Below are 11,593 nucleotides of genomic sequence, written 5' to 3'. Positions count from 1 at the left end.
CATTCTACTTAAGAAAGTTAATCCAAGTAGAACTTAACTATAACATCTATAATAAAGAACTGCTAGCCATAGTAGTAGCATTTAAAGTTTAGAGAGTCTACCTAGAAGGAGCTAAGCACACCATTACTATAAAAATAGACTATAAAAATCTCACATTCTTCACAACAACAAAAGAACTAATGAGAAGACAAGCTAGATAGGCTGAAATACTCTTGCAATATAACTTTAAGATTATTCATTACAAAGGAACGGAAAATGGACAGGCCAACATGCTTAGTTAATGACTAGATTACAAACTCTAAGGAAAAACCATCAAACTAGCAATATTAAGATAGATAAGAAGATAGATTATTAATATACAATCACTAGACTCTTATAGTAATAATCAAACTATAAGAAGATCCACTCATTCAAAAAGATTATTTAAAGCAACTAAGAAGGATAAAATCATTTAGGAAATACTTAAGAATTTAGCAGATAACAAACACCTCACCACAGATAATAGAGGGATAATATATTTCTAAGGACTTATCTACATACCTAAGTATATAAGACTAAGATCATCATAAAACACTATAATAACCTAATGCATGGTCATATAGGCATAGAAAAAACAGCTAAAGCTATTTCAAGGAATTACTACTTTCTAAATATAAGAAGGAAAGTACAGGCTACATCCATTAGTGCAAAACTTACATTAGAGATAAACCCACTAGGCACTAGCCTTACAGTAAAATGCAATCACCAGAAGCACTAAAAATAACTATAAGAATAGATAACTATTAACTTTGTCAGACCACTACCAAAGTCAAAAGGGTATAATTACCTAATAACAGTCACTAACAGGCTTACAAAATTTATCCACCTCATTCTAATAAAATAAACATGACAGCATCGCAGCTAGCAAGTCTGCTTAAGGGTATATAATTATTAACTATAGAATGCCACAATACATTACATTAGATAGAGATAATTATTCATGTTAAAGTTTTAGCAATTATTAACAGATTTAATAGGAATTAAGCAAAGACTTATAACTATATATCATCCACAAGCCAACAGACAAACTAAATAGATAAATTAGATAGTTAAACAATACCTATAACACTACATGAATTACTAACAAGATAATTAGGTAGTTTACCTACTAATAGCATAATATATATATAATAACACCATTCATTTAATAACAGAGGAAATACCTTTCTTTATAAACTACAGATACAACCCCACATTAATTAGAGGACCATGGAATAAAGTACCCACCATAAAGAAGCTACAGAAATAGTAGATACCATTAATTATTTAAGGACTTAACTTTTAAGAGATATTAAATTTATGAACCTCTGCATGGCAATTTACTATAATAAGAAGCACAGGAGTACTCTAGACCTAAAAAGGGGGGAGAAAGTTTACCTACTACACAGAAATATTAAAACTAAAAGATCAAGCCAGAAGCTAGACCATCAGAAAATCAGACCATTTATTATTAATGAGAAATTAGGACCAGTTAACTATTAACTACAACTACTAAAAAGCATATCAAAAATTCATCTAGTATTTATATCTCATTATTAGAACCAGCGCCAGAAAACGCAAAAATCACTAAAAAAGTAGAAATTAATGACAACACAGAACAAGAGTATAAAGTCAAACAAATTCTAAACTATAAATAAGTTAGTGGGAAGCCATACTACCTTATAAAATAGAAAGGCTATGATACCTCAGAAAATACATAGGAGCCTATTAAGAACCTAACAGGCTGCCACCAACTCATTCAATAGTACTATTTAAAGGGAAATTAAAGTTCTCCTAGAAGGAAGGGGCATCTAATTAATCTCTATTATCATCTAACTAAAATTAGGATTGTTAGAAGTCACAGCTAGCTGTTAGACCTTAGCAGTAGGATTAGGCTGATTAGATAACTTCTTCTCATCTAAGATCCATAGTAATTCAGCATCATGTTCTGACATTTTAAAACCACGTTCTTTAAGAAACTTTTGTTATTTTCAAAGTCACAAATAATAAGCTAAAGACTCAGTAACCTTCTGTTATTTTTCTATCAACTCTTTTTAAATCCTTTCCAGATACTCTTACAACTAACAAAGCTTAGGGTAAAGAAGCTCCAACTCATTATTAGTTACAGATAGTTTAGAAGCAATCTTCTTCTCAGCACTCTTTAAAATATCCTACTCTTTTATAGTATAAAAATCTTTTTAACACATGCAACCCTAGCAGGTGCACAATGCATACTTTGAATATTTGCAGGTTTAATCCATCATGCAAACTTCACCATACAAAGCACAATAATTATAAGAGAAAGAAGGAATGAAACCATTATTAATAATATACTCAGCCTAATAAATACACCCAGCAACTTAATCATAATCACAAGGGAGTTTAGGGGCAGGAGCACCTTTAGGAACAGTATCAGTGCAACACTTAGGCATGATGAGTGAACATGACTGGAAGGAGAACTTAAAAACACACCTACCTAGGAAAGCGCTGCCTTTTGAATCAAGTTTCAAGGACGAAATACTAAGAGAGGGGAGGTAATATTATAGCACTAACACAGCTACACTAGTACAGGGCAGATATGACAGGTAGAAACCTAAGAATTAATGATCACCAGTCAATCCCAGAGTAATCAGGACATAATCCAGAGAAACACTTAATCCAGACAGGTTTCCACAGAAAAATAGTTTAGTAGGGCATGACTAAACATATTTCCTAATAAACTATTATCACATGACATAGTAGATGGGTATACAGAATCAACAATAGAAGGGTATCATAATCATCTTATTAGTGAGAACCATGGTATGGTTAAACCTTAATAAGAGGTAAATAGTGATCTCACTATAACAGCATAGTGATATCACCTAGCTACCCACTGCCTATAAATATGTCCTCAAGGTCACTCCTCACCTAGTTTTATAATTAATTAAGCAATCAAGAGAAATTAAGGAATTAAGATATTTAGCTAAGATATCCTTAGCTACTTCCTTCTACTATTCTTCCTTTATGCTACTTCCCTCTACTATTCTTCCTTTATACCTTGGCAAGCTATCTATTCCCCTTTGCTTTAGTGATCTCTACTAGTTAGTTATACACTACATACTACTTATCTATTCACACATCTACCATTCTATCACCATACCACATATCACCACTACCACCTGGAGGAACTACAGATATATAAGGACATTCATTATCACTGTATCTAGCACTCTTAGTTGAGTTCCTCACATTCAATACAAGTTATTCACTTAAGTACAAGTTCACTAGTCCGATTCGTCAGTAACTCTCTTACTATTGAGTATACGTACTCAATAGGCCTTGCTTCTATCTCTACTATTATTGTTCTTATGTTACCTTTGGTTGTCCTTGATCCTGTTCGGATCATCGTATCGTTGCATCATCAGGCTACCCGGTCGGTAGGCCTCAGGCGAGTATTGGATATAGTCCAGGGACTATATCACCCCGTTCCCAAAGTAGTTGACTAGCAGAGAACAGCAGAGACGGATCCCAGGGTGTGACAAGTAGCTGACTATTGCAGCTTAGTCTTTAATATTTTAGTTAACTAACCATAGTCCAGTAATTGCCAAAGATGAGATTAAGTAAGTCCTACTAGAACCTTATTAGGACCTAGCTGATATTTTCTCTAAATATAATTCTAATACTTTACCTCCCCACCACAGGGAATTTAACTATAAAGTTAAACTAGAATAGGAGAATGCAGTTAGCTATAGGCCCCTATATAAGATAAATATAGAAGAATTAGAAGCAGTAAGGGAATATATACTAGATAACCTCTATAAGGGATTTATTATACCTAGTAATACTCCCTTTACTTCTCCCATTCTTATGGTGGAAAAGCTAGGTAGAGGATTATATTTCTATATTAACTACTATAAACTAAATACTATAATGTATAAGGACTATTACCCTCTCCCCTTAATTAATAAGATTTTAGAGTGTATCTCTAAAGTAAAGATCTTTACTAAGCTAGACATCCACCAGGGTTTTTATTAGATTTGCATGGACCTAGCCTTAGAGGACCTCACTATATTCTACTCATAATACAGCAGCTTTAAATATAAGGTAATGCCCTTCAGACTTACTAATAGACTAGCTATATTCTAGTACTTTATAAATAGCATTTTTATAGATTACCTGGATTAATATCTGACCACATTCATTGACAACCTACTAATCTATTCTAATAATGAGTTGGACCACTAGCTCTATATCTATGCTATTCTATAGTGCTTATAGGAGCATGGCCTATAAGCCTTAATAAAGAAATATAAATTCTATATAATAAAGATATAGTATCTTAGCTTTATTATCTTAATAGACAGCATCTAGGTTGACCTAGAAAAGGTTATTATAGTATAGAAGTGGAAGACTCCCACCACTGTGAGAGGGGTCTAGTTATTTCTAGATTTCTATAACTTCTATTAGAGGTTTATATAGGAGTATAGTTACATCACTAAACCCCTAGTTGTATTAACAAGGAAGGATGTTCCCTTTATATAGAATAATAACTGTAAGAAGACATTCTGCTATTTAAAGGTTGCCCTTATAGAAGCTCTGCTTCTCACCTATTATGACCTGTCCTTACCTATAAAGCTGGAGATAGATGCCTCTGATAGCATGGTTACTAGTGTGCTCTCTTAGTAGTGGGGGAGAGAGTGGCATCCTATTATCTACTATTCTAAAACTATAAATCTAGCAGAGTGTAACTACAGCATCTATAACTAAGAATTATTAGCTATTATATATGCTTTAGAAGAATAGCGAGCTGAGCTGCAGGGCCTATAAAGAGCTGAACTATTTAAGATATTTATAGACTACTAAGTATTATAATATTTTATATAGAAATAGTAACTAAACCCCTAATAGGCCTAATAGAATAAGTTCCTATCTAGCTTTTACTTCCTTATTACTTTCTAGCCAGGGAAGCTTAACATGCTAGCTAATACACTCTCTAGGCTATAAGACCTAGAAGGGACTAATAATTACTAAATTTAGTTAATGCTTAAGCTAAACCACCTTAACCCCTAAATCTTAGCAGCTGTTACCCCAGCCTAATATTAATAGTAGATTAGGTATCTAAAGTAAATTAACTATATAACAGCCTCTAGCCTGAGTAAGAGCTCGCATGGGCAGGTGGTGACTAATAGGAACTCTAAGATAGACTTCTACTCTTCTAAGGACGCCTAGTGGTGCCTAATAAAGGTGACCTATATACTCACCTACTAGATGAAATCCACCACCCACCATCTTCCGCACACCTAGGCAAGGCTAAGATGAAGAGACTTATCTGCGCTTATTACTATTAGACTTCCTAGAGATGGGATGTAGACTACTATATAGATAATTACCTTATCTGCTATTAAATAAAGATACATAGAGACCCTCCACTGGGTCTACTACAGCCCCTTCTAATCCCTAACTAATCTTAGTAATACATTACTATAGATTTCCATTCATTCCTGCACTCTAAGACAGGTTTTAACACTGTGTTTGTTATGGTGGACTAACTAGGGAAGAGAGCCTTTACTATCCCTTATTATAAGATAACTACTACTCATGACATGGCGCGTCTCTTTATTACTTATATTTATGCATAGACTGGCTTACCAGAAATAATTATCTTAGACAGGGGAGGTCAGTTCATCTTAGATTTCTAGGATGAACTGTGTAAGGTCTTGTAGATCTGCCTTAAGCTATTATTAGGACATCATCTGCAGACTAACAGTTAAATAGAAGTTATGAACTAGTGGATTACATAGTAATTATAACTATTTATTAACTATTACTAGGATGACTAGGACTAGTGGCTGTCTATACTAAATTTCACTACTATGGTGCTTCTAAGTAAATCTACTAGGGTATCACCCTTCTTTGTTAAGAGAGGCTTTGAACTATGCACATTCTTTAACTAGTTAGCAGCTACTGGGCTGTCAGACCTTAATATTAATTATAAGCAAGTGCAGTAGATGGCTAGATATATAGAGGAGATCTGGTTATATACTTATAAAGGTATAGAAGCTGCTTAATATTAATAGAAGTAATAGGCTGATAAGTATTACTATGCTATTAACTTTAATATTAATAATTATATCTTTATTACCATATTAGATTAGAAGCTTAACTGTCCTAGTTAGAAGCTTGCTAACCAGCTTGCTGGACCATACTGAATTATAAAGTAAGAGGGGAATGCCTTCTAACTAGATCTCCTAGATTCTATAAAAGTCCACCCTGTCTTCGCGCCTGAGAAGCTTTATAAAGCCCTATCTACACCTCCTCTGCCTAGCTAGCTCCAGGACCCAGCTCCCCCGCTAGAAGTTAATAGTAAAGATAAATAGGAGGTTAATGAGATACTAGCATCCTAACTCTACTATTACAAGCTCTAGTACTAGGTAAGATGGCTTAGTCATAATATTAATCTTGCCTAGTATCTAGCCTGAAATTTTAGGAACTCCCTAATGTTGCTCTATGACTTCCACACCTGATATCTAGCCATGCTAGGCCTGCTGATGCGCCTACCAGAATAGCTATGAGCAGCTGAAGACAATGTATTCCTTGATGATCACCCTGATGATGATAAACCCCAGATGAGGGCATCCGGAACCTAAAGGGGGGGTAATATAATAATCTATCACCATATTCCCTGCGGACCTCCTTGCATGGAGCTTTCTGCCTATCTTAACTACTTACCTCTCCAGGGCTGTTTAGATTATTTGCACTATTCCACCCTCTGTTTACATATCTCCCCACTATGTACATACTTCTTCCCCTCTTCTCTATGCTTAGTTTTTTATCGAAATACTACCATACCATTGGAATATGAGCAGTGCCATCATAAAGTATACTGTATTTCTACTAGCTATCCGTGCGCTGCTGGCTCCCTGTTCTTCGACTTGCTGAACCAAGATACCATTCCTCAGCTGACTACTCAAGCAACCTTCCATAACTTCTTCGTGCAGAGCTGCACATCCATGCCGATATTGCTCAGCCCGGAGTCCTTGACCTGCACTCTGTCCTTCTTGGACTTCTTATGTATATAGGGATTATGCTGAGTGCTCTATGACGGGTTAAAAGTCCTGTAAATCCGCCTGCAGCAGGGTGCAAGGTGCAAAGCGTCATCCAGGTCATCTAGCAGTTCGAAAATATAGATGAGAGTTTCAATAGGGAGGTGGAGTAGATGACATATTATTGCTCTGACAGGGTGCTACAGAAGGTGCAGCGGCGTCAAGTGTTGGTTACAAAAGGATGGAAACTGAGATGCGCAACAGCAAAAGCCATGAGTGCTTTTACAGCCCGCATCCCCACCTTCAGTCAAAATTATGTTCTGAAAACTGATAGTCTGGTCTACAATGTAGGCCGATGTTTGGGTGTGTGTAGCCATATTACAATAATCGTAGCTCCGTTGGAAGTCTTAGCGATCGGTAACAGTGCATAATGGGACCAGCTGCTAAGCTACATGCGGAATTTATATCAGTAGTTAGAGTGCCATTGAAAGAGGACACGTCAGCATGACAGGGGTTGGGCGGGGTCACTGGGCGTGCAGTATTGAGGTTCAGGTGAGCTTCAGGTGAACGGGGGCGACGGGGATGAAGAGGTTGAAGAGGTTGAAGATAAAGCAGTAAGCATAACAAAGCAAAAAAAAACTGGATAAACAAAAAACATACAACAGCCGGGATTCGCTGGTGGTCACCCACCCAACTACTAACCGGCCGGCGTGTGGCTTAAGTACGGCTGAGCGGACGGGAAGCCCTGTTTTCCACACCCTATGGTCGTATGTACCAGGCTCATCGTCACTCTAGAATAAGTACGAAAGAATTGAAGTCGTATGACTAATTGGCTCCATTTAATTTCATGTTTCATCTCTGAGTAAAGCCAGCGTGGAAAAAGAGTGCCAGAGTAGATAATCATCTTGCAGACGCGTTAAACATGTTAGGTAGCCTCTGAATATGAAATCTGTTGGTCTTGCGCGCGGCCACAGCAGTCCTAGCATTGCGGTCGAACCACCCTATGGTTACTGAGCTAAGCTATATATTTCTCCCTCCGTCCTGAATGCGGGAAAGAGGGAGGAATGGAACTCATGATAACAACCACAAGACTAATATTATTGGTAGCCATATCTTATCCTCTTCTCCTCTGTGTAGTAAATGTAACTAAAAGCATAAGAAAAGCTTATATTTCATGAGCTACTCAGATGTTCCCCAGACCTTATCTCATACATAGTTCATGATTGGCTTTCAACTACTGACATCCTTCTAAATCCAAAAAAGGTTGACTGTTAAGTTGTGACCTTGCGATAGGGGCTACATGGTATTGGTGAAGCAGTAGTACTACATAGGTGTTCATCGCAAATACAAATTACATACGAGATAATACAATGAGAATAGATTGGAATAGGAGGGCATTGATTCCATACTTTGATTCAGGCCTTTGTATTCACACTAGAGTACAGGGAAAACCCTATGGGCGAAAACCTGTACTAAGGCCCGACAGGTACACCTTACCTTATCAATGTGATGAATGATGCCTGCAGCACCATAAAGTCGGTCTTCCGTACTGCTAATGATGAGCCTGAGTCTGGTTGGATGGTCGAGGAACCTATTACCCGTATTAGTGATGAGTGGTGCCAGAGTTACTTTTACCTTCCTTCTGCTTGAGTTTGGTGGCGGTCTCTTGGCACTGTATCGGTGTCAGCATGTTTCACGTTTATATAAGATGAAATCAACAAGTATAGCATACATTCTGGGATGGCATATTAGTTGACCACTGGTGCGTAATCGGATTTGCTGTACAGCCCGATAGAATGTACTCACAACCTAGAGGAGTACTATTATTAGTGGAATACACAATCGCTATAGATAGACGGAGAGAAGTGACTCACAATCTGTGGATTCGAGGATAGACTATGATTAACCCAAGAACCCGTAATTGTAGGGTGATAAACATACACACTGTGATATTCAACCATGGCGTTGTCAGTTTACTGAGATTTCAGATAAACAGTGGCTCATGGATGAATCTTACGTCCTAGAATGTCAGGTCAGCACCATCACCAATGGTTAGAGAATGGACCTGCTTACAAACTAATTTCGTCTCAGTCACATCATACATCTCAGTCAACTTTTTTCAAGGGGGCAAGGTCCATACACTCTATCGCATCAAGCAAGTTAATTGACAGAGCGATAGTGTATTTGTTAGAAAGAGTTTTCCTACAAGCTTTGGTCCTGTCAGCTCAAAACTGGATCAATTGCGATTGGGCAGAATGCTATGACATACTTTCTTGATTTCCCATGTAATCAGTGCGTGTTGGAAGATCAGCCGCATTCGAAATATGCGAACATACCACCTGCCAAATTCCGCGATGTTAGTTCGCTGTTTCGCGCATCTAGTAGCGGAGGTCGTACATCCTAAGAGTCACCGTCGGTCAGCTAACATTACAATCGGCCTTCCATTATCAGAGTGGTTTACTTTCTAAAAACCTCTCCTTCAGCACTGTTGCATCAATAATCCAGGAAAGCGAGAGGGTCAATTCCGTACAAGCTATACTTTCATGTCAGTCAGGTCTAACAGTAGCTAAATGACAAGATGCCATACCACCTATGGACACGATCAGGGACTCCGGTGATCAGTCAGTAAGTCTTGGGAACTGATTTCGTACATCCTTTGAGTACACGTTAGTCATCGTAGAAGCCGACCCTCAAATGATACCAGAATCAGATCATACATGCTAGAAGTGCTGTTAGCATCGGACCAGAACTCATATAAGCAGTTGGCTACTTACAAACTAGATGCCTGTCAATAGGATCATCAAAGTATTCAGCGTCTTTAGAGATCATACACCCTGCAGGTCTAGGTTAGTCATGTCTCTGAATACGTATGTATGGTTGCCATGGCGGTCATAATGGCGCATGATGAACGTACAATCTGTGCAAGTCAAGATGTCAGCGGGAAGTTCTAGGGCCAATCTATTTAGTCTTGCCACTTACAGCCTTTATAAACACGTGAGCAGGTTTCCTCAGCAAGCCTATCATATATAGGAGTTACGTACAAGCTGCGAGTTACGTGAGTAGGAGTATGATAAGAAGAGTCATGTTTTACCCACCACCTGAGTTATTCCTGTTAGAGCTGACACATGTAGCAGCTGCTCAAAGAAGGGGATATGCCGCTCGTACATCCTGGAGGTTCGTTCAGATTAGTCAATGGTTTGTTTTGATTATCCATCGAGGACATAACGCACAACCTATCGGATGATCAGCAATTCAACCTCTCAAAAATGAGGAATATTCTAATTCAACGCACAAACTAGACAGATTCGGTCAGCTGGTGTCTAAGTCAACTGTCGAGAGACAAGATTTATACCGGCTTTAACCGGGTGCATTCTCGTTAGCCAAGTCTGTCGAGACTGTGCTTTTTGATAGTTTGATCCTTACATCCTAGGAGGGTTGTCAGTGTTCTTGAGGGTTCAGAACCATTCTGTTGGAGAAGGTAATTTTACTCACCACGTCGCGACGTTGTATGCTCTTGCCAGTACTGAATGGGAGAGGTGCACCGAAGGCGAGTCCAAGCGACAGGAGAAGCACGAATTGCATGTTTGGAGTTTAGTAAACGATGAATTAAAGCCGAGAGTGAGAATTGTAAAGAAAGACTAAAGTGAGGGGGCAAAATCATTTAGGATGTAACGTTTATGCAGGTCCTTGAGTAACTTATATTCAAGTTTCCCTATCTGTGCAGTGTTTTCGACCGCGAGGGGTATGCGCCTCGTGCCTGTCTGTTATGGTGAGCCTATTGGGGCCGCCGTAGCGGCATACTCTGAGAAACTTGGAAGCAAGCCAAGGCAGTACACCGTAGATTGTAGCCAATTTAGCAAGAAGTGGAACGGTTACCCGAGTGACAGGACTCAAATATGTCTGATATATTGGACTCGCGGGGAATGAGTGTATCATTCCTTAGGGCTTGAGTTTCCCCCTTTCAGCACCTCCCAAATGAACAAGTCCAGCCACAGTTTAGCTTCCATGATAAAAGCCAATTCAAATTAAAATTAAGCTAGCTACTTAAAAGTAGCTACGGACTGTGGTAAGCAAACGTATCTTGAGGCGAGCCCCACACTGCAATCCTCCGATTACTGCTATTACCGCTCGTCCTCCCTGCCTGCCAAAATACCGGCAAGACGAAGACAAGAAAAACCCTCACAGGAATGCAGCTTCCGCCTCGTCAAAGGCCTTGCTAATCTGCTCAATGGACGGAGCAGCCTTGCCCATCGTCTCCTGGGGAATCTGTTGATTTGCCTGCTCCTCAAACATCTTCTTCTCACTGTGCAAATCCTGCATGGACTTCCGGGCTCGCGGACCCACTCCAGCCTCATTGTAAAGAGGCGCCTGTAATCACTTAGAATCGGAGGATTTTGTACCAAACATGGAGTCCTACGTACCTTGTCCTTGGCCACAGTCAATGCATCAAGTAGAACAGGGGACATTTTGGTGTAAGCCTCGTAGTACTGGGCCGCTTCGTCAGGAGTAAAACCGTCGCTACCAGCGAGGTTCTTCCGAGCGGTTCTGGC

General features: G+C 38.8%; 1 protein-coding gene across 1 annotated transcript; it reads right to left on the bottom strand.

Annotated features, from left to right (window-relative positions):
• Window positions 1–8,277: 8,277 nt before the first annotated feature.
• Window positions 8,278–10,625, bottom strand: P174DRAFT_435576 (uncharacterized protein; the record flags this gene model as incomplete). Its single annotated transcript, XM_024825940.1, has 17 exons — window positions 8,278–8,366; window positions 8,403–8,464; window positions 8,541–8,634; window positions 8,679–8,715; window positions 8,776–8,822; window positions 8,850–8,888; window positions 8,918–8,939; window positions 8,989–9,019; window positions 9,061–9,063; window positions 9,380–9,443; window positions 9,505–9,576; window positions 9,818–9,877; window positions 9,958–9,960; window positions 10,023–10,025; window positions 10,085–10,087; window positions 10,467–10,509; window positions 10,536–10,625. The coding sequence occupies 17 exons, from the start codon at window positions 10,623–10,625 to the stop codon at window positions 8,278–8,280; spliced, it is 762 nt and encodes a 253-aa protein (XP_024678087.1).
• Window positions 10,626–11,593: the final 968 nt, after the last annotated feature.

Source organism: Aspergillus novofumigatus (assembly GCF_002847465.1).
Source record: "Aspergillus novofumigatus IBT 16806 chromosome Unknown P174scaffold_10, whole genome shotgun sequence".
Taxonomy (NCBI): Eukaryota; Fungi; Ascomycota; class Eurotiomycetes; order Eurotiales; family Aspergillaceae; genus Aspergillus; species Aspergillus novofumigatus.
Note: the sequence above shows the minus strand (reverse complement) of the source record. Positions and strands in the feature narration are given on the sequence as shown.